Source organism: Fulmarus glacialis, unplaced genomic scaffold, assembly GCF_000690835.1.
Source record: "Fulmarus glacialis isolate BGI_N327 unplaced genomic scaffold, ASM69083v1 scaffold15328, whole genome shotgun sequence".
Classification (NCBI taxonomy): Eukaryota; Metazoa; Chordata; class Aves; order Procellariiformes; family Procellariidae; genus Fulmarus; species Fulmarus glacialis.
In genome coordinates, this window is record NW_009229055.1 from 27,107 (window position 1) to 53,991 (window position 26,885).

The window sequence follows — 26,885 nt, forward strand, 5'->3', positions numbered from 1 at the left end:
AACTATGTTACTGCTATTAGGCCCTGATCCTACAGGTTACAACAGGCAGACCAGCCTTTAAGCCCTACCTGCTATGCTAAATTTGAGATCTGGGACCTTAAAAATGACTTCAAGCAAAGTTTCCTTGATTATTCTGAAGATCTGGTCACTCATTTTAAAGGCAACTTATGAGCCTTTGCGTGAGCTTGAATTTCAAACTAGTACATGTATGTACATTACCTCCTATGTTTTTTTATTCACAGGACAGCTGTCAGGAATTTTTTGAGGAAACCTTTTTCAGCAGAAAATATTGAAATTGAAATTGCTTTGGGCTCTCATTTCTTCTGTGACTTCCAGTTTTTGCTCTGTTCTTAAAACAAAATCCTAATCTCTTCAGTTCTTCGGTTCCTCCAAGTGCTAAAGCTTACTTTTTTTTTTTTTTTTTATTGCTAATATGGTATTTCAGCTATACCTACATAATGATAAATAATCACCCTCTCTGGAACTCAGAGCATGGTAATTGATGTGAGACCTACCACAGAGATCTGGAACTGCCAATCACAGAATTATTCTCAAGCCATTTCATCAGCCCCAGGAGTAAGAATTGCGCACTTTAAGTTGCCTCTCCTTCCATTTGTAGGACCAGCTGTCAAATACATTGCTGGGATTGCTTTGCTGGGTGAGTGATACAGGAATTGAGACATGCAATTAGACAATACTGAGTGATTGCTGGGTTCGGGTTCAACTTCCTCCCTTATATACCTCTGGCCAGTATGGTTTTGATCCACTATATGTATTCATTTTATTCTTTTACTTGCAAGAATTTTGCAATTAAACCTGAATTTTGTGCTCAAGTGGAAATTGGAAATTGAAAGCTTTGTTTATCCAGCTCAATTAAAGACTAACCAGAACTGCAGACTTCCCTTTCCCTGTAGTGCTTCAGCTTTTCTTACTGGCTTTTGTAGGAGTTACATCTGCAAAGAGAGCACGGTTTATCTTCCACATATGCTCTAATACTAGCCTAAATCCTGCAGCTACCAATGAGAAAGCCAGTTATATCTGCTATCGCAGGCACATGGTATACAGGGACCGGTAAATTCTTTCTTAAAGCCATCTTAACTTTTAACCAATACCATCAGGTACTCTCAGACTGTTATCACATTACTACCAGATTCATGCCCAAGACTGACTTTATATTATCTCTGAAATCCTGTTTAAAAGACCAGTATCCACCTTTCAACTTCAAGACTTAAGTTCTTACTCACAGGCTGCAGTACAGGATGATTAGCAGCGGGTTGGCAGCTACAAGTGCTAGCTGTTTTATCTGAGAAGCAGCATATAGGATGTTGAACTCTGCATGGGCATAAGTAGCATTTATAACGATGACCACCTGGCAATAAGCCTCTTGCTTCTTATAAATATTATCAACAATATTTAAACAAATTAACTTACAGGTCATCAGGACAATTGTTTGGAGATTCCAGTCTTCCTCCTGATCGTACATGGTGTAAAACTTCTGTATTGGAGAAAACTGGGTATGGCTGTTGACCCAAAGTTAATGTTTCCCATACTAAGACTCCAAAAGCCCTAAGACACACCAACAAAAAAATGTAATTACCATAGTGAACATGAACAATCTCCCTATCAACAGTTAAAATGTGTCTAACCTACAAATAAGACTCGGTTACAAAACTTAGGAGTAAGAAGTTTTAATTTTTTTGTGAAACAATTCATACATCCTTAAGCCAGCCTCTGGAATAGCTAAAATAAATGTGTAGAACTGACCCACTTTCTCAGACTCACTGAGATGCAGCAGAAGACACTGAGTGCCCATAGCTTCCCTGGGCACCACCCTCTGGTTAAGCATGTCCTCAGTTAAACAAGTGTTTAGAATCTCTAGAGGCGTCATTGGAAGTGGAGAGAAACAAGTTCTCCTAAGCACCACTAGCAAAGCAATCAGCACCCCATTTGGTTTGGCATGGAGCACTAAACGGCTTGCTTAGATAAATGTAAAAGTGTCAGTCAAATGGATGGGCTGCAGGGTCTGAGGACTTGGACAAGACTGGTGGGCTGTAGCCTACCGTGAGTACCCGTGGCTACCAAAATCTAAACTTGTGTGAATCTCAGGTTTAATGGATCTGGTTTGGGTTCGGTTTTCGCTGACAGTGGGTCTCTGCTTTTTCACCATAAATTCAAACCCGCCCAAAAACACACTTTAAGTAGATCTCCACAGCAAAGTACTATGACCTTCCCCTAATGATGCTGAGAAATTTGGGCTTCAAAATAAAGAAGTCACCAGAAGAGGGTGAAACAGTAAGGGGAAAGTATTTGGATGTAAGAAGGAAATGCCAATTAACCCGATGGAAAACAAAACGGAACAGGATGCAGGCAGTCAATTCACTGCCCAATCAAGCAAAAAGCACACTGTGGGGCTAGTACAAAATTGCTTGATTGAGTGACACTAGTTCTTTCCAGCCATAATCCAAAGCTAGAGCACAAAGCATTAAGAAATATATCCATGCAGGTACTGTCGTGGTGCCAAACTTTTCATTAGCTCATGAAAATATTGCTTAGGAAGAAATCTGCCATAGCCTAAAAATTCTTACAGATGGCAATAGACAACCTTATCACTGCTCCTGTAAACCAATATTTTCTTGCTGTGGGATTTAGTATGATTATTCCCACAGCTGTGTGGCTGCTATAACTCACCAGACATCAGAGCGATTTGTAAAGACACCATCAATGAGGCTTTCAGGAGCCATCCATCTGACAGGGAGTAGGCCTTCTCCTCTTTTCCTGTAATAATCATTTTTATAGATATCTCTGGCAAGTCCAAAATCACCAATCTTTACTACCCGGGAGGAGCTCTCATATTCCTTCTCAGACACAAGACAGTTGCGAGCAGCCAGGTCCCTGATTTGTAAAGCAGAAACAAGAGGATGGAGTTAGCATTGCAGAATAACTCAGGTCAGAATGGACCTCTGGAGGTCATCTGGTTCAATCCCCTTTTCAGAGTAGTGCCAACCTCAAGGTCGGATCAAGTGGCTTATGGCCTCATCCAGTTAAGTTTTGCATACCTTCAAGAGATGACACATACCTTCAAGAGCTCCTCTAGACAACCTGTTCCATTGATTGATCCTGGACAGTGTGAACAATATTATCTAATTTCCCTTGCTGCAATTTGTGCATTGATTCTCATCTTTTCCCTGTGCACCTAGAAAAGTCTGGCTTTGCGTCCTCTTTAGCTACCCATTAGGCAAATGAAGACAGTAAATGGATTTCCCCACTTGCCCTTCTCTTTGTTGCACTGGATATGATTCTTGCCTAGGGTACAAGGAGTCCTGGATTCAGATCTTAGAGTAGCCCACCATTTTGTGAGAGAACTGTAGGTGATATTTAGCAGAAAAACATAACATTAAATATTACTCCAGTGCTCTCACCCTCCCTGTTACATTGTGACATCATTCTAGGCATTTTTTCCCAGGAAAGATAATTAGTCCCGATATTGTGGGTAAACCTTGGAAGACTAAGGAAGTAAGTTCTGTACCTGTGTATAAAATGCATTTTCTCTAAATAGACACAGCCTTTGCAAATATCCAAACATATATCCAAAAGGTCAGTCACTGTCAGTAGGGGACTCTGGAGCTACAAGAAACAAAACCAGAAGTTAGCCATGTCTTCTAGCTTTACAAACTCAGAATGACAACCTCCCTATGCAAAGATGGTATTGTTTTCCTCATTTGAAATGTATAGGATTTTCCCAAAACATGCAAAGCACAGGTGCAAAATCTCTGTATGTCAATAGAGCAAATGCTAATTACCTGCAGGGTAAACTGCCAAATCACTGCACTGCAAGGCAGGTGAACACATCCTGTTCTTTGATTTGGGGCTAAGAATATCCTAGGACCTTCAGAATTGTTTCTTCACTACATCGGAAGAAATGGGACCCTAAAAATTCCTCCCACTATCAGATCAGGTTTACTTGCTGCTGTATTAATCAGTATAATACATTATTCTAGTAGAATACATGTATATACATTTCAGTAGAATTCAATACTGACTGTGGATTTGGTTTGATCATGTAAATGAACTAGAAAATTTCTATAATGCTCTAAAATTTCAGTGTTGAGTTCTTTTGACCTACAGTCCTACCATCCGTATTATTAATCTGCTTTCTAACTACAGAAAAAATTACTTAATTAAAGATGTTTATTTTTTCTTCTTTTCTCCTCTTTCCTTCTAAAAAATTTGATGATACAGGCACAGGGACAGTATCTTCTTATATGCCTGGACTATGCCTAGCACATTAAGGATACTGCTGTTATTCAAAGACAGCTCCCCCCATGAGGCCTAAAAGACCAGATACATGACTACCATTATTTATGATCACTTTTCAAAGGACTGTTCATGGTATTCATAGAGAGAAACTCAGCAGACATCTCACAACTGAAAACACAGTTTTGGTCAGTGGTTGACCAAAATGATTGAATGACATTCAATCTTCTTCACAGCAACTCTGAACGCAACTCAACATTGAGGTCCCAAGGTATTAGGGAAAAGCCAGGTCAGACTTGCAGGTACAGAAAGAGCTGGACATCAGCATGGCCTTTGAGGAAAGGAAAAAGTGAGAAATTGTAGGCAGTTACAGGTTAAAAATATGACTCTCATGGTCTTTACCCTACCTTTTGCTTTCTGGCTCCTCGTAAATAGCTAAGTAGATCCCCTCCTTCCATGAGCTCTAGTATAAGGTACTGAGGTTCATTTAACAGGCACACGCCAAGTAACTTCAGAATGTGGGGGTGATCAAATTTACTAAAGAGAAGGAAACAACTGTAAGATTACATATGAGAAATCCAGCTGGTTGATAGCTAATAAAGTGCACATAGCTGCAAGCAATGAATGAGCAGTTCGGCCTTCACAATCCTGCCTCTACCAACAACATGATTTAGTAACTCACAGAGCCTGGATTTGCTCAGTCATGGGGAGAGTTCAGGGACATCCTTTCAATACACAGGCTTACACTGTACTTTGATAGGCACTCTAATGCATGCATGCATATTAAAAGCACACTTCATCATATTTCCAGGAAGCAAAGAAAGGTAGCCAAATGGCAATCTCATCTAGGAATAACATGAATTGCCTGTATATTAAAGGTATCGATACTATTTTAATAGAGTATTTTTACTACCGTATTCACAGTAGAACTGCTGATTCAGAGAAATGCACAGAGAAAAGTAAAAGCATAAGGTGCAACATATTTTCACAATTCAGAGGAGAACTGTTTCTCACAGTACATTTTCAAGAGAAACAAAATATGCACGAGGAATACTTGCAGATGCGCTAGTAATTGCCTGTGTGTGTCCAAAAAGATAAGGATTACCACAGAGCAATCAGCACACTCAGATCTAGCACTTTTCAAAGAATGAAGAATATTTATTGCCTCTGTCAGTGCCCATGTTTTTACAATCACATTTCTTGTGTTAGAAAACACAAGAAATGTTTCGCACTGCTGTGTGAAAGGACTTGCACCATCAGTCAGAGAAACTTGACTCTATTGGGGAAACTGGTGGTGTCCAAACTGCTGTCAAATGCACCAGTGTAAACAAACAAATAAAACAGAGGGACATTTTCCTTCTAACCTCTTTCAATTCATATAATCTTAGGTGTGGGCAAACTCTAGCAAAAAGTGTGATTTTGAGTTTGACAGTTCCCCCCGGCCCCCAGCACATACCTCTCAATCAGATAAACTTTGGCACTCTCAAGAACAAAAAGGGGGGAAGGAGCACCTGGCACTTTCCTTACAGCTCACACAGTCCTGACTGAGTTGTCATTCCTTACTTCCCAAGTGATGTGATACACACAAGAATTTGCTACATATATTTGTACACAAATGGCTTACAAATAACCAATATCAAATGACTTTTTGAAATATAGGCAACTCAATTTTCGCACTGCTGCATACCAATAATAGAAGAAACAAATAGTCCTTGCTTAACTGGGACAGTATGCATAACACTACAATCCAAATTTTAATAAACATCCAAAAAGGCAAGCAAAATAAAAGTGGCAGTTAGATATCTAACATCAAGGTTTGTAAACAACCACATCCACTTATTTTTCTTTTCTGCCCTTGGTTTCATTTATGAGACCTTACGTAATCATCAAGAAAAATCATTAAGCCCTCCATGAGGGAACTAAATCATTCTTTTTTCACATTAAAAATATGAAAGATTTAAAGCATATAAAACATACCATTTTTTTTATTGTTGTTTAATGACTTCTGGAAATATATAATATTTAAACTTTTCTATTCTCTTTGTTTCATCGTATTGGTGTACATATGGGCCCACATCAGTGTTTACATTTAAATGTAATTATTTCCAATTATATATTTTTCCAGGATTTCTGGGTTTGGATTATTTGCCGCAAAAAGAAAGCAAAATTGGGGAAGCTTCAGAGACTTTAACTATGGGCACGTATAATTTCCATACTACACAGAAAAGAGACCTTACCTGGGTTTATGACTGCCAAGTAAGACTGAAGATGGATTGTAGGAAGTTTACACACAACACTTACTCTTTGTCATGAATTTACACTTTAATGACATGGTTCCATTTCGGTTTTCACCAGCCTCTTACCTCATTCAATGTACAGTGTGTGGAAAAAGTTAGGCAAAAAAAGCAAGATATTCTTTTAAAAATATTAAACACAAGAAAGAATGTTGTGAAAACTAATTTCAAATTTAATAACACTGTGTTTTCTGTACAGGATATAAAATCCTCCATTTTTCAAAAGAGGCTTCTAATTCTGCACTCGTGAAATGAAAGTCAGAGAAGTGCAGAAGTGCATCTGAAAACTAAACCACACTCTCAGTCTTATATTACCAGCTCAAAACTTCAGCTGAACTTCAACTTGTTTCTGAGGAGACTCTGGAAAACCAGATTTCTAGCTGACATACAGACCTTTCTGTGTGAAATTCTTGCACTGGTGACATGCATTGGTTTTTTAAGTCTACCTCAATAGAAGAGGTATGTGGCAGCCTCTAGTGGTAAGTATGCACAGCTTTAAAAAACAATTTCCACAGTAAACTGAAACTTCAAGACATCAGCTTGTTTTGATATGTTTATTTTGGTGAAATGGGATTAGCCAAATGTTGCCCAATTGCCTTCAACAACTAACTTAGTTTTAGGGGAGCAAAGATACTGAAATACATTAGTCCAAAGACCAATAAATCCATTATATGAGCATACTGAACTTGCAGTCTGTATCTTAAATTTTGCTAATCAGTTTTATAGCTTTATTTTCATAAGATTCATCAGTAGTGATTTAATTTTTTAGCAGAAACAGGAGAACACCCCAAAAATGCCACAGTAATTTGTTGCTTTCATTCCTCTTGAAGGCCACCACCCTCACATGATACTGGCTTCGAAGGGTGCCCAGTGGCAAAGCTGTCCCTACCTCATTAAGTATGCCTCCTTCAAGAATTCACTCTTCTCGTGGTCTGTCGCACCTTTCTTCAAAGTCTACTCAACAGAAAGCAAAAGTGTAATAACACTTAGGTCACCACCACCATTATCACGTAGCGCTTAAGTAAAGCAATCAGACATAGGCATGGCCTTAAATACACATTATATTCCAGCAATCATTACAAGGAGATAGACTTACCTTTAAGTGACTTGCAAGAAATACTGCAAGGAAATACCCATATCTGTCAACAGCTGTTTCTGTGGTATAACCTCTGAGCCAAATGACTCTGCCCATCCCATTCTGTTGCCAGAGAAATACACAGCTGCGATTACCTTGACTGCTACTTTGGATTCTCCACTTCCATCTGCCAGGATATCTACTGCAGTCCCTTCATACACCTCTCCAAATGCTCCACTTCCTAACAATTTGTGAAGGTTCAGTTTATCCCGAGGGAAAGCTGGCAATGATTCAATCTCTGCTTGAGAAGGAAGAGTGCTACAAAACAGCAATATTAGTCACTTCTTAATACTTAAGAATGTTTGAAATGTTACTAAAATTCTTCCTCAAAAGAATCTGGTACTATTTGTCTCATCAGGTTCATTTAAAGGGAGATCAGGTGAAGCCTGGATGTTTTGGAAGCTATTGGAAAACACCAGGTCGTCATCTTTCCCCGTGCACTTGTATTTCTTGCCACTGTGAGTGTGCAGGGTGGGCTAGGGGCAATCCACGCCAGGATGCACACCAGAGAGCCAACACCGCAGGGCGTACTTCAGAGCAGGCCTGCCCTGCAGTGCAGATGCAGCCCTTAACTCCACCTTGAGGTGTCAGGGATGAGTGCACTGATGAAAACCAGTCCAGGGAAGCCCCCTTACATGTTTTTGTCCTGAAAACACATTTGCTCCAAGGACATACCTTACAGCATAACAGGCATTGGCTAGTCCCACTGTCTCAGCCATCCCCCTGAGTTGAGCTAATTCTTTATCTTCCTTGATAAACACTATCTGTCCAGGCAAGGCCTGTTTTCTGGATTTCCATCTTTGGTGCCATACTGGAACAGAAAAGCAGACTGTCAGATATTTCACTCTGAGAGCATCCCAGCATGCGAACAGGCTGAAAAGCTGCACGTTTTTTGTTATTCTGTTCAACATGACCCCCCAGCAGCTCATGTAAGCAAGACATTTCCATTTGGCCACCATCTTTTTCCCACAAAACACAGACAACTGCTCCTTGAGCTGAGGAAACCGTCAAGCATCCTCTTTTGCATGTGGCAAGACCCAAGCCCAAAGGGCTGCTGCTATATCCCAGGGAGAGGATGAGGAGTGAGAGGGCAGGACCATCACATGTGGACATCTACATGTCAGGGTAATCTCTACATCCTTTCTTCAGGGACAAAGCTTAAGAGGAAAAAAAGAGGACCCTGTGGTGAATAAATGCAGTACCCAACTTGAGAATTATAAGGTACAAGTTTTTATAAGGATACACAGGAACATCAGAGTTCCTTCAGCATTCCTGTGCTCTTCCTGCAGGGAATCAAGAGCAAGAAATGCCTGAGGATGGAGTGAATTGGTATCCTGTCCTTGATACTGAAAATATAAACAGCCATCTGTAGGGCCTCAAAGGATGAGAATATACAAATTACACCCTGGGGATTGTTCAGCATTTCCCTAAACCTGGAGGCCGATCATCTCCTGCCATCTGAACTGCCTTTTACTGAGGCCTGGTGAACCAAGGATATGCAAAAAACTCAGCCACATACCAAAACCAAATAGCATGACCACAGTCAAGCCCAGCACAACAACTCCGATCACAGCAGCAATGACAATGATGGTGTCTGGGGAGATCATAGTATCTGTTAAATAGAAGGGGAAAATTGGTTAATGGCTCTGTATACAAACCATTTCAATCCTATGGAGCTGAGCAAACCTGAGAGAACCCTTGAACTGCCTGCTGTGTAAATGTCTTCCTCTGCAAAAAAGTCTCTTGTAGGCTGTATATAGATGTCTACATTTGGTCAGACTAATCCTCCTCCCCCAGCTCTGGGCCTTTTCTGTGGTGATGACCTACTGTGTATACGGAAAGACAAAAAGCTGAACCGTTTGAGCACTCAAGGTGGGATTTTCAAAAACACTCACAGAGTGTAGGTCTAGCGATCTGGCTGAAGGCAAGAAGTAATCCTCACATCCTTACCCAGTGTGGGAGCTTGCCTTTATTTCAAGAATCATACCATAATGCAGAGTGCAGGGCCACAGAGACAAACCAGTAGAAATGAGCAAAAGCAAATTTCAGGCCTGCTGTTCCGTGCAAAAGAGCCTGGATGAGCACGAGCAGCTGGGGTCACCATATAAATGGTAACATTTATTACCTCCTAGACACATTACTTTACCTGTGCAGCAACATCATTATTAAAACAGCAGGTCTTTCTTCATAAATTGGTACGATTATTCGGAATAAAAAACTTGATTAACAGAGTAAGAAAGTACAGGACATACCTTCACCCAAAATTATATCCTTGCTTGTGTCACTGTATTCACCAAGTCCCAGCACATTTGCAGCTGCTGCTCTGAACTGGAAAGTTCCTTCTACGTTCTTGGCCTTCCATGTGCAAATACTGGCACAGGAGCCATTGTAAACCACCTCCCACAAGGACTTCACTTTGCTGGTGTTGTCAGACTGCTTCCTGCAACAGGCACAGCAAAATAACACAGGTATGTCATTAACACTGTGAGGGCTGTTTACTGTTTCCCCGCTCTGTTCTTTGCTTCAGTTTCCTGCAGGAAAGCTCAATCTGGTCGTGGGGTTTTGGCTATGGAGCAGAAAATTGTACCATGCCATTTCAGCAATGCTAGGAATCACACATCTTTCCACATCTTGGCATTGGAAATGAAATGCTAGAATGTTTTAGACATAAAAAGCTCCAGCACTCTCTCACCTGTTTCAGTGTACACCTCACAGCCAAGATTTCAAGACCTTCTTATTTAGCTTTCAGAAAAAAATAAACATTTATTTTTGTGTCCTGTTAGAGGTTTTTGCTTTCCTGGGCCCAGAGCAATTCAGTGGCTCTTGTGCATCAGGTTTCACAAGCTAAACAGGAAGCAAGTCATTGGCAGTGAAGACACAATTCTTTAGCTAGCCAGTTTCCCATAGTATCTGCTGACTGCTGGGTATATTTCTTCCTTTCCCTATCGGACTGAGATTGATTGCTCACAATAAATTCAGAGCTGATTATTCACCAACCAAAAGAAGACCATGTATTTACACTTGAAAGGCCATATCTGAAATATCACAGAATCATAGAATCATTAAGGTTGGAAAAGACCTCCAAGATCATCGACTATCATTTCATGTCACACAGGACTGTAATATTTCATGTGAAATGACCTTCATGAGCATGTCAATCATTCTCCCAACACACTTTAATGCAGAAAAAACGTCAAACACTTCTAAACCAGAAAGACATGTTCCTGTCCTTGGTGTGTAGACATGCCTACCAGAGCTGTATGAAAAACAGGAGTTATTTCAAAGGGCTATGCAAATATTTTGTAGAATACTATGCAACTAACTTAACATTTTTCTACCTGGTGTAAAAGGACCATGAGGCTCAAAGCGAAATTCAGTCAAAAACATCAGCATTCAAACTGCAGGAGAAAAGCTTATTTCATTAAGCTTAAAAAAAAACCCCACCTCAGTGATGCATTATGATTCCAGAGATTAATAAGAAGCTGGAGCCTGGAAAACACGGTGGTTAAAGCACAACCCTGACACAGACCAAGGGACTGTCCTTTCTTTACCCATCCACAGCAAGCCAGGTACAAACTGGCTGTTGGCATATCAAAATTATTGTGGTCTCATAGCATGCAGGTCAGTGCTGCTGTACACTCACAGAACTGTATGGAGGAAGCTTACAGCACCAGGAAAATATGTCTGGGTGAAAACTTATATAGGTGAAGTATGCCTGGCTCCACAGCGCTGTCAGTCCTTAGCTTACATAAGCACAGAGTTAACTGAGGAAAAAGAAATAATAGCTGAGTTTAAAAAATTGCTTCCTTCCATCGCTCCTGATTTCATACAATGTGATAGGAATATCTCAGAAGATGGACCCTCCTCAGTTTTAAATAATGTGTTCATTAAGCCTTGCACTTACTGCCTCAAACAGAGACCTCCAGTGTAATGGTCAAAAAATGAAAAGTTTCAAAGTCACTGCCCACAGCAATATACTCTAACCTGTCCATTCAGCCCTTCCAATGCCAGTGCAGGAATGAGTGTGAATTGGCACTCCACAGATGCCTAATGAGTGTGACATGTATAGTCCAGGCAATCTGTATTTGATGACAGAGCACTTTAAAAATTATCTAGTCATCCTTTGTTGGTGGGAATACCTTATGATTCTTTCTGGCAACTTTATAATGCCTGTCCGTGATTCCTCTGAACACTAAGATATTTCTACATGTATTTTAGCCAAAAATACATACTAAAAGCTTGAAATTTGTGATTTGAAAATATCTACACATCTTCTTCTAATTCACCAACGTATATCCAAATATATCCCTGTATTTCAGGGTTGGTCTGGAAATGTTGTTAGTGTATATTTTCTTCTAAGTTTTCCAGGAATTTCTGGAAATGGTGGCTACTTAGTTTACCCGAGAAAAAGATCCCATGAGAAGGGCCATTTGAGTCATTGATACTTCACTCTTCCTATCAGAGCAAAACTGAAAGCCCCTTGCTTGGCCGCAGATACGTTTGTCCAGATAGGTGTGTTGACTAAAACCTGATTTTTGCTTTCTCCTTTCTTGTTATCTCATCCATTTTGCATGGTGCTAGTAGTACTTTGGTGCCTTCCCACATTTCACTACACCTAGAACGGCAGGCAAGCTTTCCCACGATTCAGATACAGCAGCATACTGGAATACAACAAAATGCAGGCCAGGCCTGCAGAAATCCTAACAGTGCAGCCTTAGGGACATAGCACAGAGTCTGGTGTAGGGCTCTGTGCTGTGGCTGCGTACACCTGGCTTAGGCTGATGTTCTCAGACACTTGTGCCTGTCAGACAACCTTAGCTGTGAGCAGCTGCTTCCTAATATCTTCCACACACAGAGATTTGTTCTGGGCTGCTCCCTACCAGAAGAGTGCCTGCACACGTAGCTTACCTGCTTTCTAAGATGTAGTAGGTCAGGTTGCTTCCATTGTCATCAGCCTTTTCCCACTGTACAGAGTTTTTAGCATCTTCTGCTCTTTTTGGAACTCCTGGCTTACCGGGAACACCAGCTTTGGCCACACAGGGGGAAGAAACAGAACCCTTAAAATGTGTTTATAGAGAGACAAGGGGCTAATAGGCAAAAAGCAAAATTTAGACGTACACATGGGTGTTTAGACATACAAAAAGACTGAGGATCTAGATCAATAATCCCCAGGGATAATTAATCTTTGGCCTTCTCTTTGTGATGGACAAATTTCAAAATTTTCATTCACATATAGCCTTTCAACAGTACTTAGTAAGTTCACATGAGGCATTTCATTTCAGTTTCCCTCATTCTTTTCCTCTGTTCTACTTGGAAGTGAACATCATTTCTTTCCTCCTATTACTTTTGCAGATATGGTGCTGTGTTATTTACTTTTCAAACACACACAACTATTGGCTCTTCGTATAAGAAAATGGCCTGCTAAATTTTACGAAATATTTTGTTTGTTTATCCACGTCCTTAAAACAGTGTTAAAATCCTACACTAAGTACTTACCTGTAGTTTTAAAGCTTGTTGAAGAGGAAGTGCTTTTCACTCCTGTAATATAAACTACTGTTACTCTTACAAAATAGTTGGTTGAAGGAAGAGTTCCTGTGAGATTGCATGTGTAAACAAGATCTGCTCTGCACGTAGTGCTTGCAGGAGAAAACCAGTCAGTTTCTGTTTGCCACTAGAAAAATAAAATATCATCGTGGTCAACTTTCTTGCTCTGATGAAAATGTGTCACAGTTCTATTCCTGGGTAGATTAACTAGTTTGCCACCTTTTAACATCATAGGGGAAAGATTATGCACATGCTGTTTCAATCACGGGACTTTGTCCTCTTAGAGACCAAGGACACAAAACCTAGGCTTTTTCTTTGTTTTCAGGAGACCTACAAGTCTTGGCAGCCACAAAGGACAACAGATTAAGTGACCCCTTTGCACAGCCAAAAGGAGCCGTTCCCTTGCTTACCTCTGTGCAGCTTGTATTTCTGGATGACCGTGATGTGCCCATGAGTTCAGCTTGCCATGATGCAATTGAAAGGAGGTGGTTTAATGGAATTGTGCTATGACATTTGTTTTAGGGCAGATAGGAAATCATTGCTGTAGGCCTAATAAATCCGATTATCTATATTAAGGAATCTACCTGATCCAGTTTAGCACATGACATTTTCTGTGTCCATTGGTCCAGACATTAAAACCTGAAGCTTACTTACATCCATATCACTGCAGCGCTTACTTCTATAGTCTGCACTACTGGACCCATTTTTCTCTCCGGCATTTTCTCGTAACCTCTATCACAGGAAAATAAAATTCAGATGCTAGGTTGTAGCTGATATTTAATACTGGAAACCCCTTTCTTTTCTTTCTTGTGCAGAGCAGATATAGGATTTGTAGCTACCAGCCAGGTTGGGGAAGGACAGTGAGGAAAGAGGGAGGGGACTCTACTGAAACAGGAGACCCTAGAGGAATTCTCGTGGGGTCATCCAGGATGTCCTTTGGCACTGTGGAGTATTAAGGCTGCAGCTGCACTCCCCCTTGTTCCTGGCAAACAGTGCCTCCATCCTGCCACTTCTGAGCCACTAAGACTGATGTCACCATGCCCAAATTAACCACTGAGACTCTTCATATGCATCCTGCCACCCTATCCTGCTCATCAGGACAGAGTGCATTAAATTTGCTCTGATCTGGAAAAAACCTAAGGGGTATTTTTACCTTACGCAGCTCAAACCAGAAGCTGGTTTCATTGACGTGCAGAGGAGCTCTCCATTCTAGCTGGAAACTGGTATTTCTGGGAACTATGTTGACAGGTGCAGGTGGAGTCTCAAAAGTTTTTGCAATAACAGGGACACTTTCGGAAAACCAGTTCTCATCAGGATGAAAAGCAAGAACCTAGTAAGGAAATGGATGAACTGGACAGTACCAGACCAGTTGGAAAGGTGGCTTTAGCAACGCCAAGTGTTTGGAAGACTAGCTGTTTTCAAACAAGACAATATTCAGGCAATATAGATATAGGTGTATAAAGATTTTGAGCCTCACAGCTGCAGCTTACGCATCTTCAGGCTGGAAGTTCATGGCCTTCCTCACTCTTCTTAGTTTTTCGTTTCATCTTTCTACCAAGACTCATCTCTTTCTAGACCTTTCTGAAATGCCACAAGCTCTTACACAGGCATGCAGACATCACATCACACTCTGGGTAGTGTTTTAGAATCACAAAAACACAAGGTGAGGAGGTACCTTAGCACACTGCCTTCCACTAAGTCACAATCAAATATGACCTATGTTTGGGTATGCATACTTACATTCGTACATATAGGTATATAGGTATATGTGTATATATGTATTCCCCATTATACCATCCAAATCATTAACAAAAGCACAAAATCAAATTAAGGCCAGAACAGATTGCCCTCCAGCCATCAGCTGAATGTTCTCCCAGCCCATGCATGAACTGTGAAAACCACTTTCTTACTGTATTTGTGATGCACCCAGTGTGCATTCTGCAGACAATATGTTTACTTGGTTGCTTTTGAAAATGTCACTCTGGTGATAGACCTGCTGTCTAGATACATCATTTATTGTTTTCCTTTTAACCCTTCATCTCTAAAGGGAGAAGCAGTATGTTTTGTTCTTACGAATCCACATTGGACATTTTTATTCCTCTGTTATCCTCTAGATGCTTGTATACCAACTGTTTAGCATTTCGTCATAATATAGTCCTAATAATATCTATATATGTCTTAATATAGTCCTAGTAAAACTATGTATGTCCTTAAAATAACTTCAGGTACTGAAGTTACACAAAGTGGTCTATAATTTCCTTTTTGAAGCTAAGTGTGACTTTTGTTTTTTGCTAGTTCTATGGGACTTCCTCTCTTGCAAAAGTTACAGAAAATAATCGTGAACATTCACAGACTGTTTTTAACTATCTCCTGATGTAACTTAAGGTCATCAGACGCTGCTGACTTAAATACATATAACCTACATAAATATTCTTTAACCCGATCTTTCCTTCTGATCTGTTGTGCTACTGTTGGCTTCATGCAGTTGTGTTAAATATCTAGTCACAGGTCTCCTGTTCCTAAAAATGAAACAAAAAAAAAGCACTAGAATCTGCAACCTATTCTTCCTTTTGTCTTCCTCTTCAGCATGCTAACAGAGCCTTCCCAACTGCCTTTTTAGTCCTTGCTACTTTGAACTCCTTTGGTTCCTCCACCTTCTTGATTGTATCTCCAGGTTAAGTTATCCTTTTCTGCTCATTCTTACAGCAATGACACATGTGCTCAGGCATGTAATACTGCCATTACTTCAGGATGGTGCTCTCCTTGCCCTGGCTGTCCGAAGGTGGCAGGAGGGCTGAGGTGTCTGCCCCTTAATTCTCACAGTTCATAGCCCAGCATAACTACGCAAGCCACCAAAGTTTCTGTGTGATGCTGACGTGGGAGTCCATGTGAACTGCAGCAGCTGATGGATGGATATCCCATTCTGCTGCTTCTGCTAGCTAGCCTGGGGCTTATTATTATATTTCCTATCTTCCTCTGTCTATGACTTGCCTGGACAGTGAAATAAACTACTTCTTCTATTGCACTGACAGCACCATATTTCAATGAAATCCAAAATCAGGGGGTTTGCAACCACCCTTCAATATTCTTGTCTACAGAAATTGTCTTCAAAGGCCACCAAATAGCCAAGCCCCTACTTGCATTTTTAAGTCATTATTAGTCCTCTGCATATGTTAAAGGGTTAACATTGATATACTGTTCTTGTTGTGAACTTTGCATATATATTTTATAATATACTTTTATTTTAAATGTGACTGCTGCAATCAGTCTAGATTCAGTGAATCAGAATCAATCACTAGAATCAGTGAACTATTAATTCAGTCATCACCTATATCTCTATGAATATATCAGACACTTTTAAGTTTATTGGAGTAAGATTTTTTTTTTTTTCCTAAATGAAAAGTTATTTATTAAAGGAAAAGCAGCAATTGGCAAAATGGCTGAGTCTGCTCTTGATATAATATATAGATGTTTCCCCTTTATGAATGTTTCAGATATGTTGCTTTCCTGAGAAAAGCCTTTATCTTTTGGCCATGACCCATTTGCACTTACATAGCCCTGTTTATTGCACTACACCTGGTTCTTCACAAGCAGGTCACAGTTCCAGGCATCCTCCTTTGGGAACAGAGGTTACCCGTCGCTTGACTCTCTCTTAGCATGTTGCATGAAGTGTCAGGGCAGTAACTGCAGGATTGGCAGAAACTCCTATTTACTCTTGAGATCTGTGATGTGTTCCCCAAATAGAAAAGATCTCAGTTCTAAGGATTTAATCTGAACAACCTATGTAGGAATAAACGGTGATGTTTAATTTTCGTTAAAACTAAAAGACTGAGAGAAGTCTGCCAAGTTTTGAACTCATATTTTCAAAACACACATATAGGTTTTCAGAAGAGCAGTCTAAAGATTTGCAAGTTAGTGAACAAACAGGTAAAGCTGCTTGTAATTATACCTTGAATAAATTGTTTGTTCTGGATTGGAGCCCACTGACAGACCAGGCAAGGGTCCCATTTGGAAATTCACTTTTTTGCAAGGGTGTCGCTGGGACAGGAGGTAATAAATTGACAGAGATTTGATAGCGGATGGATTCTAGAGGTCCATTTGGCTTCAAAGGTTCACTCCAAGATATGTTGATAGTGGTGTCAGACAAAACCACCGTCTTAATGGAATCAACTGCCTCTGGTACTGAAACAGAAAGAAAAATTAATCTCCTTTTAGGTACAGATCTCACTAGAGGTTTTTTTGTTGGTTTGCTTTATTTTTAGAGAAGTCAAGAAATGTCACTGAGGAAAGAAAAAAGTTTATAAGCATATGAATATGATCCATTTACAGGACTGACTCTCTAGATGTGTAAAACTCATGTTCTTGTATAGTCAGTCAGCTGCAGACAAGTTCAAAATATTTTGAGGGACTTTTTTAGTATCTCCTTGGCTATCCTACCATGCAAGCAGACAAACAAAAACCCAGATGCTGTCCTACACCTCTACATTTATAGTCATATCACTGAATTCCTGCTCTCTCCTAGTTTCCTAATTGGGGTCTCAGGTGTGAGTTTAGTATGATGCTTACTTGGATATGCACTAGAAAAAGTACCCATGCACTATTCCAGTTGGAAAGTCTTTTCTTGAACAGAAAAGTATGAAAGCTCAGCATTGTTGGCCATCATTTACAATTTTGCTCAGAAACACATGGTCTGGCTGAACTGTGTAAGCCAGAAACTGGGTTGCTGGTCTGATGTCCATGCCAGCTGATGTCCATGCCGCACTCACTAATTGTTTTGGAAAAATCAACCCTTCCTTTGAAGCTCTGAGATCACAGACTTTGAAATGGTATATGACACGCCCCAACTCTGCATTAAAAATTCTTTTTTCCTATTGAACTGTCCAGATAGGTGAAAAGTTAACAAGTCATTATGCTATCTATATTCCCAACATATCAGAATGATGAGTACGTATGTTATAATTTATGCCCTAGTAGCAAGGATGCAGGTTATTTAAAGGGTCAACATGAAATGTGCAGAAGCTAGACTAGTAAAGAAGACAAATTTCTCATTTCACTAGCTAAAACATATGTGGAGTAAGAGTGACACTCTGTGGCAAGAGCAATACATTAATTTTTCCAAGTTGTTTTCCTTTTTTTTCATTTCCTCTATCTTGCTATTTGTTGGAAAGTACAGATTAGTCCAAGCTTCTTTCCTTTTGTTACAGAATTGAGGGAAAGACAGAGGAAATTCACACTGCTTCAAAGGTGTGAAATAGCGTACACATTTCAAGAGGCTCTAGCAGCATCTGATTACAATTTAAACTAGCAGTTACATTCATGAAATTGAGACCATAAATAAGTACATTCTGTTTACAGCTGGTTGGAAATTTTTCAACAAATTGTGAAAAGCTCTGAATGCTGCTACAAATACGTGTTAAAAATGCTCAGGGTTTGGGGGCTGGTGTGGTTTTTTGTGGTTTTTTGATTTTTTTTTTTTTTGGTCTAGGACTTTATTTTGATCCTGACGTTTTGTTTTACCACAACTAGAGAAGCCCATCTGAGTTTCATGTTTCATTTTAACTTGAGACTGAAAAATTCCATTTCAGTGGAGCAACTCAGTCTCCCATTTCATATGCTACCTTTATGCTTTGCCACTGAAATTTTACCACACAAAGAAGCAACAGTGTGAATTCTTGCCACATCCTAATAGTATTCAATTTTATTCAATCAGTGTCTCATACAAATTTTACAATACAGATGTGGATTCCCATGCAAAGAATTGAAATCTACTGATCATAGGCTAGGTTTCTTATTTTTTGCCATAGACTCCTTAGGAATATGCTAATAATATTCAGAGATCCACATAGAATGAGAGCCTATTTGCTTGATGCTGCAGATGCTGAGAGATCTCACTGTTAAGAGACAAAAAAAATAGCATGGTTGGAAGAGTACTTCCAAAGTATAGCATCTCTGGATCCCGAAAGAAGAGTGGCAGTGTGTCTGCACCTCTTGTTCCACTTTCACTTGAAAGATGAAAAGAGATTCATCTTAAACAGAGGTTTTCTTAAGAGGAAAAACGTGGCTGCTCCCAGGACAAGAAACAAGGAATGATCTGCGCGTAAGAGGAGCCACTGGCAGCTCACAGGTGATGCTCTCCTGTGGACAATGGTGGCAAAAAGAGAGGTTACTTTTTCTATGGAAGAGCATTTAAAGAAACCACAGAGTGCATCCCCAAGAGCAGAGAAGACGAAAGGGAATCAGGACCCCTGGCATGTACTTGTTGCCAGCTGGATAAAATATTTCCTTGGGCACAGTTGATCAATAAAGGGAAAAAACAAAGTGGTGGCTGGGCTTATTTAAATTCCAGTTGCTTCAGCACCTTCTGAAGCAGCCAGAAGCCAAGCAGAGGTAAAGAGAGAGAAGGGGAAACCTTGGGATTCCTGTTGTGCTGTGGACAGCCCTAGATGCATATCATAGTAATACCCCATACCTGTGCAACGTGCACAGCTGTATCTCAGCTACAGCCAGCCCTGCTGTAGCTAGGTTAAGTGAGCTAATGCCCAAGCATCAGGTGCTACTGTGCCTCTCAATTTCACTCCCTCACCTTCTCTCAGAGACAAATTGCTCCAACTCTGCAGGACAACTGCCAGGCAGGAAAACTAGTGAAGGTGCGGGCTATAGCATTCCCACATCACTGTGAGTTCAACAGCAAGCATCCCTAGGTACCACCTCCCCAGTTTTTCCTGCAAAACACAAACAGGCTGCTGTGTCGGTTTGGCTGTAATGCCTTGCTGACTTGGGTATTATCAGAGGTGCCTGATGGCTCCGCAAGTGATGAGTTTATGTGGATCAAGCTGACCCTGGCTGGTGACACCAGGCATGATAAATGGAGCACAGCTGCAGAGCAAATCTGACACAACAGAAAAGCAAGCAAGTGCTATGCATACTACGGGGAACAGCTAGCACGCTTTATCGTTTTCCATGTTTTCACCAAGTGAGTCCAGCAGCATCACTCTAATGTTGAGAAAACTATCTGAAAAGCAGTGCAAAAGCAACTCCTCATGAAGACAGGTAAAAGTGTGCATGTGCACACATACACACACAAAACAAGAAAAAGTGCCGAGCAAGGTACCTCTATTGGGTTGGGTTGCAATGCAAGAGAACACATGCAAAGGGATAGCGTGCATCTTCGGATGATCCTTTTCTTTCTGGGAGATGACAAGAGCTTTAGGGAAACTGGGACAGCAGCTGCCCCACAGCTGCAAACAGGGTGAAGCAGGGAATGAGAAGGAGCATCTTCCTGCCCCAGTTAAGGTGTTTCCAACCACAGGAGGCATCTAGCTCCAGACTAGTAGTATTCTCAAAGAATAAGGACATCTTGAACTCGGGCTGCCTATGAATCTCAGTTGCCTTTGTGGCATTTGAGGAAAGCTTCTGGGCCATGTTGGCTTCAAGGACAGATGAGAGACATGCTGGTACTCACAGTACCAGGACCTGGGCCTGCATTAAAGTGCAGCAGAGAGTTGAGTTTCCTCGCTATGACATGCCCCAAGTTTCATCAAGTATGACAAGATGAGCAGTCAGTAGTTTTGGACTCAGAGGCCTGAACCCACAAACAAAAACAGCATTGCTGGTTTCTATTTAGTTAGGGAACTAAGGCAGAACCAGATCTATGTTCTGCAATGGAAACTCCACAACAGGGTGGAGAGGATAACTATGAAGGTAAAGGGTGGAGGATGAATGCAAGAGAAGACACAGTAGGAAATATACCAGTGATCAGGCAAAACTGTAGCTTGCTATGATCAGCTGGATAATCAATGTGTGCTGAGTGGAGTTATAGATCCCTCATAATGTCACACAGGCTACACATCCACAGCAGAACTGTTACAGAAGTCCCCCATTTCTTGTTCTGGAAAATGTGCCCTAAATAAAACAAGTGTGTTTAAGATGACTGAGTTCTCCAAGAGAGCACTGAAGAGATGGACAGTCCTTTGGAGTGTAACAGAAAGGGAAATTTGCAAAATCACACACCCAAAGCAGGAAGTGGAGGAGGTGTTAACCTAGACACATTTCTTGAGGTACATCATCAGGTAATATAGCACACATATGTATTATGTGAGGTGAAAACTGGCTTTATAAACTAGGTAGCTAGAAGAACAGGCCCAGCTCTCAAATAATAAAGAACCAGCTTGAATAACAAGATATATAGAATTTAGATGCTCTTGATCATGCTTTCTTTTCTCTTTTCTTTCGTTTCTCATTCTTTTTTTCAAAAACAACTTTGTACTCAAAAGAAAACCTTTAAAATAAAATACACCTTTCAGTTGCAGTGCATCTTGTCTCTTACGGACAGCACTATGTGCAGGTTTTCCCCAAATGTAGCCTTGGCTTGTCACTTTGTGAATGTTTCCAGAAAGTGAGCTGTGCTCCTGTTACCCTTTTCTAGGCTGCAGCTACCTGCTCCCTTAGACGCTGCTACAAGCTCTTGTCCTTGTCCTCTTCCATTGCATCAGCAGGTCACACCTCATCACAGAGTACAGAGGTAGCTCCGCTTAAATACAATTACATTTGGCTGCCTTGCCATCATGTCTTGGCCTCTTGCCTTCACTCATACTTCTCTCACCCATTCACTCCCACTGAAGTTTCTTAGCTTCCTTCTGCCATAATTAGATAAGTTTACTGATGTATTTATTTATTTCTAGGTAATCCCTAACCAGTCCACTCTCTGCCCAGTGAACATTCAAGTTCAAAGCATTACCCCTAGCTTGCTTCTTCTAGTGTGAAAGGGACTGAGAAGGGCACATCAAAATTCTTGAAACCAACTGAAAATGTGCTATTGGCATTCAGGCCAACAGAAGTAAAAATGAAGTGTTGTTTTTTCACAATAAATCAAATCTGTATTACCCTAAGAAACAGTAATTATGAGAATAATGTCAAGCCAAGGGGAAAAATCTTAATGTTGAATGAATACATAACACACACATTTAAACATACATAACCACATATACATTCAAACACAACTTATTAAAAATGTGGCCCAAGGCAGAAACTGCAACTGTTTAGCCACTTTTAACCATAGTTTATCTTTCCTCAGGAAGCCAATGAGCAAAAGCATTAAAGAATACATACATATCTTATGAATCTTACAGATTCATCAAGTCTGGTTGCCAAAACCTTGTGAAGATCTACACAGGTTACATTTTAAGCAGAAAATTTCTCTGCTTTCTGATTTGCAACCCAAACTTACACACGCCTTCCTTTAACTGAAATGAGAATTCTGTTCAAAATCAGAATAAAATGTGAAACAAACCTCCATATAGAGTTGTGCCAATTATCTCTTTTCCCATAGGCAGCACTTCCTCATCTGAATAGTAGTTTTTCACTGCAACTTGTATGACATAACTTGAAAATGGCTGTAGGTTGTCTATGACAGCTATAGGACCCTGAAATTCCTATAATACAAAATCAGATAATAAACATGTATTCTTAGAAAATAGAGTCATATGTCACACCAATCATCTACCAATGAAATGAATGTTAAAAAATAATACAGTAATGCTTTTTTATTCTAATACACTTTAGTGTTTAAAAAAGAATGTTAAAATGATAGTTTGGGTAATAGGTCACTACAGAAAACACATACCAAAAAACAAGCTGAGGCGTAATTAGCATGGCTACAATAGCACATTGTTCAGTGGCTGGTACTTAAATAGGAAATGGTAAAGTAAAAAAAAAAATGTAACAGAAGAAAAAATTACTAAGGCAAGTACAACTACCACAAAACACATAAAGGCAAGCCATATGGTTGCTGGACAGTCTCAAGAGTTATTTAAACAGATTAATATCAACCACAACTGCTCTTTTTACAAGTAGAAACTGAAGACCCATTTCAACAGGATTTTAGCAAAGGCACATTAGAAAGTAGAGGAGTACTTGCACAAAAGAAAGCTAAGGAATCTACTGCTTAGCAAATACCAAACAGAAAGGGGAATTACTGTTGGGGATGTAGAAGTGGAAAAACTCCCTGATAGAAAGTTACAGAACGGTTTATAAAATTACTAGAAGTGGTATCACATTCCTGTTTATATATGATATCACATGCATTTTGGTTCCAAAATAGTCATACCAATGCTTTTTGCTGTAGAGCAGACAAACAGCAGCTTGAGTTCCTGCGGTTGTTAGTCATTTGTCTGAGAAATACCAGATACGTCGGTGTAGGCTGCAATATGCTGGGGCATAGCTGCTGTGGTGTGACAGATGGCAAGCTTAACGTAAAACTGGTGTTCGTCGTATCAAGGATAGTAGGTTTCTCCATGTCTGGCAATAGAATCAGGCATCTTTTATCTAGGAAAGACGTAAAAAAATTTTAAAAAAGTAATTACTGTTGGACCAATCCAAACTTGCATGGGATTCTGCCACTATTTCTGTGAGAAAGCATAACCACAAAGTATTCTCTCTGCTTTCACAAACAGAAACAGAAAAAAATCCCACCTGAATGTACTTTATTTGATTACTTTCATGGACACCAAAAATAGGGGTTATCAAAGTAAAGTCTCATTTATCTTTGATAAGACACAGATTTACTAAAGGTACAGATTTACTAAAGAATTTAGGTTCTTCTTTAAGTACCTAAATACCTTGGAAATCCAGGTAGTTGCTGTGTTATCATCAAGGGCAGTACACACTGATGAGTCCAAAATTGTTTGTCACAGGAAAGACAGATACACAGAATAGAGACTACCTTTCTCTAGCAATTAAATGTTACGTCTCTTCTCTTCCAAACAGCTTTTCATGTGTAAAGTTCATAGTAACAACAGGGAAAGGGGAGACAAATTTTGGAAGGAGAAAAGGAGTCTTTAGGGAGAAAACAATAGAAAACTACTCTGTGACAGTAAACAAAAAGTAACAAAACAAAACCCCTCATCACTTGATGTACTTTTAAAAACAAATTAAAAATACATTAAATGGACTTGGTACCAAGAAGGAAAATATTAATGCGCATGCATGGGGAAGATGGTACAAGGACAAATGTTTGCCCTTAGGCCAGAACAACTGACTTCATTGTCAAGATCTTTTCTCCCTAAATGAGCAACCCTGCCATTCCTACCAAAGTCAGGTTCATGAATATAAGGGAAGGAGAATAAAAAAGTCTGTTCAACAGAAATAAATATAAGGTTGAATCTTTGTCAATTTTATAGTTACCTAGAGTAGTAAAACTCCCATGGGAAAAGTCCCAGATGGGATAAAGGATTGAGTCATTTTCAGAGTTAAAGTTTCTGTCAGGCAGTTCCATAGAAATGTGTTTACCCTGACAAAAAAATCCTTCACTACATATTCAGTCCCCTTCCTCCTAACCCTGAAGAGAAATCATTCTCTCACAGAATCCGCGACAGGACAATAATTTTCACTGAGTACTTCTGATGTGTTAAATGATCAACTGACATCACATATCTGGATGGCAATTAAATAGGTTAGAATGAAAGAAAACTCTAGCAGTATTCCTTGCTCACATCACTAAAGTCATAAAAAGCATGTCAGTCAACCCAGCTGGTCTTCGCAAACATCACTTTTCACATATACACCATTTGCTTTCAGTACTGAGAAGGAGAAGAAAATATTTTTTTTCTTATATTAGTATGTTCATTTACTTTTATCTTAAACTTCTGTGAACGATTCTGTGCATTGCCCTCCCCCTGCAAATGCCAAGTGTATTCTTCCAAATATATTTGTAGCAGTCAATGTAAATAAGAAGAGCTCTGTGCGGATCTCTGGGTAGAAATAATCCCTTTGGACAGAAATTCGGTTCTTCTCTTTCTGCACTAGCTAAGCCTGAGGCTCTTGCAGGAAACCTTATCCCTGGGGATAAGGATTGGTACATTCTGTACCAAAACAGGCTCCTGCACCAATGCCAAGCCCACACAGACCTCATGGGAACAAACTTGCCCAAAGTCCTGGTAAGAATAGCCTGGGCACTGGTCAGGGCAGCTGCAGGCAGGAGTAACTCTACTGGCTGCCCAAAACAATGTGAAATTCTTTTATTCCAAAGAAGTCCATCCTGTTAAAATGTTCTCTTGTATATTTGTCAGATTTTTATGCAAGACGGAAGTTAAAGAATGATTTTTAATATAATCATCATGCTAGTAGCTGTTCTAAACCTCTGCATTTACAAAGATAATCCCCATAGGTACCATGAATCCTAACTTTCTGTTAAAACTAATTTTTATTTCTTTCATTATCATTCTACAATGATTTGTTTAAAATACTAGGAGTTCTAAGTGAAGCCTGGGTCTACTATAATGTAAGCTGTAATTGCCTCTCAGGTACTTCTTTATAAATCGTTTTAATAACCAGAGTTCTTATCTCTTTGTCTTTGGAAAGGCAGACATTTTTTTCAGCTTTGCATACTTGTGAACAAAACCAGAAATCTGTATCATAATAGGGATCATTATCAAACTCTTGCTACAACACTTTGTGGACATGTTTGCTCTTTTTCTGTGCTTTAATGTGCACCACATTTTCTAAATCTCCAGATTTGACACAACTTTGAAAATAAGCATGGCTTGGTGTTAACATCCTAAGCCTTTAAAACACAGGCAAAATTCATCATCATGACTTTCCATGCGATCCAACACAAGGCCAGTCCTTATATTCATCCTTTAAAAAATGTACATAGTGAATTGTTTCCCTCTAGAAGGTACCCGAATCCATAAAGCATACTTTACCTAAATACACATAGCACGATCTGCAACTCAAATGCAGGCTCTGCATTAAAAATAAATTTATTACATTTACAAAACAACCCAAATCCCCTCTACCTGGATACAGTTGTGCTGCTGAACTGTAGGCTAAGATTTTCAGCTGATGATTTGCTCTCTTCTGAAGAAAGTGTCTCGTGCTTTCTTTATTTGCTAGCCAAATTTCAGTGTATTCCTTTGTTTCAATGCTCCAGTATATAAATTTCTTATCTACAGTTAAGCTGCCAATTTTCTTACCTGTAGGAAAACATTGTATAGTTAAGCTTCAGAATAAACCCTGAACAGACAATTTTACAAGAGCAGATAGGTGCTTGTATTCACAGTGAGTCAATATGGGTGAGTATCTGGGTCATATCATATCTTCAAAGACCTCCCCTGGAAAGGAGATTTCTGATATTTTCCAATGGGTCTCATGAAGTTGAGACACTTGTTAATTCAGTTTACAAGTGTACAAATCTACAAGTGTAGATTTGAAGGCTTTTTATTATCCATAATTTTGAGAACTGCAATTCAATTAGCAAACACCAGAAATAAAACATAAGAGCAAGAGTTGTCTACAGAAACTTTCATCATTTTTCCAAGACGTAAACCACAGTGCTCTGCCATCTCCCAGGAACAATTAAGACAGCTCCTCTGGTAACAGAACAGCTTTACCAGCACTCCTCCAGAATTGAGCTGAAAACTGAGCAACCAAGATTAAGGTTATCATTACAAGAAGTGCAACATAGATAAGTTGTCATACAAGACTCTACCTGCATGAAATACCCTTCCCACATATTGAAGTCTGCAATGCCACTTTCAGGCGTAACTTAAGATGGTATTGTATCTTTTCATTGAGATAAACTGTAATAGGTGTATCTAATATGAAACCCCAGCAAAATAATGTATTAATACTGTAAGCGAAATCTATTGACAAGTAGCAAT

General features: G+C 39.8%; 1 protein-coding gene across 1 annotated transcript in view; it reads right to left on the minus strand.

Moving 5' to 3' along the window:
- The window catches only part of ROS1 (ROS proto-oncogene 1 , receptor tyrosine kinase), a gene marked incomplete at its 5' end in the record, with an annotated part of 48,278 nt that overhangs the window by 13,348 nt on the left and 8,045 nt on the right, over positions 1 to 26,885 (minus strand). The window contains 16 exons of the mRNA XM_009583717.1: positions 1,432 to 1,566; positions 2,689 to 2,892; positions 3,527 to 3,624; positions 4,662 to 4,791; positions 7,438 to 7,502; positions 7,779 to 7,941; positions 8,359 to 8,494; positions 9,203 to 9,295; positions 9,936 to 10,123; positions 12,592 to 12,709; positions 13,180 to 13,354; positions 14,381 to 14,557; positions 17,177 to 17,409; positions 22,517 to 22,658; positions 23,333 to 23,550; positions 26,022 to 26,198. Of these exons, the coding sequence (XP_009582012.1) occupies positions 1,432 to 1,566; positions 2,689 to 2,892; positions 3,527 to 3,624; positions 4,662 to 4,791; positions 7,438 to 7,502; positions 7,779 to 7,941; positions 8,359 to 8,494; positions 9,203 to 9,295; positions 9,936 to 10,123; positions 12,592 to 12,709; positions 13,180 to 13,354; positions 14,381 to 14,557; positions 17,177 to 17,409; positions 22,517 to 22,658; positions 23,333 to 23,550; positions 26,022 to 26,198 (2,452 nt within the window). The remainder of the gene's footprint in view (positions 1 to 1,431; positions 1,567 to 2,688; positions 2,893 to 3,526; positions 3,625 to 4,661; positions 4,792 to 7,437; positions 7,503 to 7,778; positions 7,942 to 8,358; positions 8,495 to 9,202; positions 9,296 to 9,935; positions 10,124 to 12,591; positions 12,710 to 13,179; positions 13,355 to 14,380; positions 14,558 to 17,176; positions 17,410 to 22,516; positions 22,659 to 23,332; positions 23,551 to 26,021; positions 26,199 to 26,885) is intronic.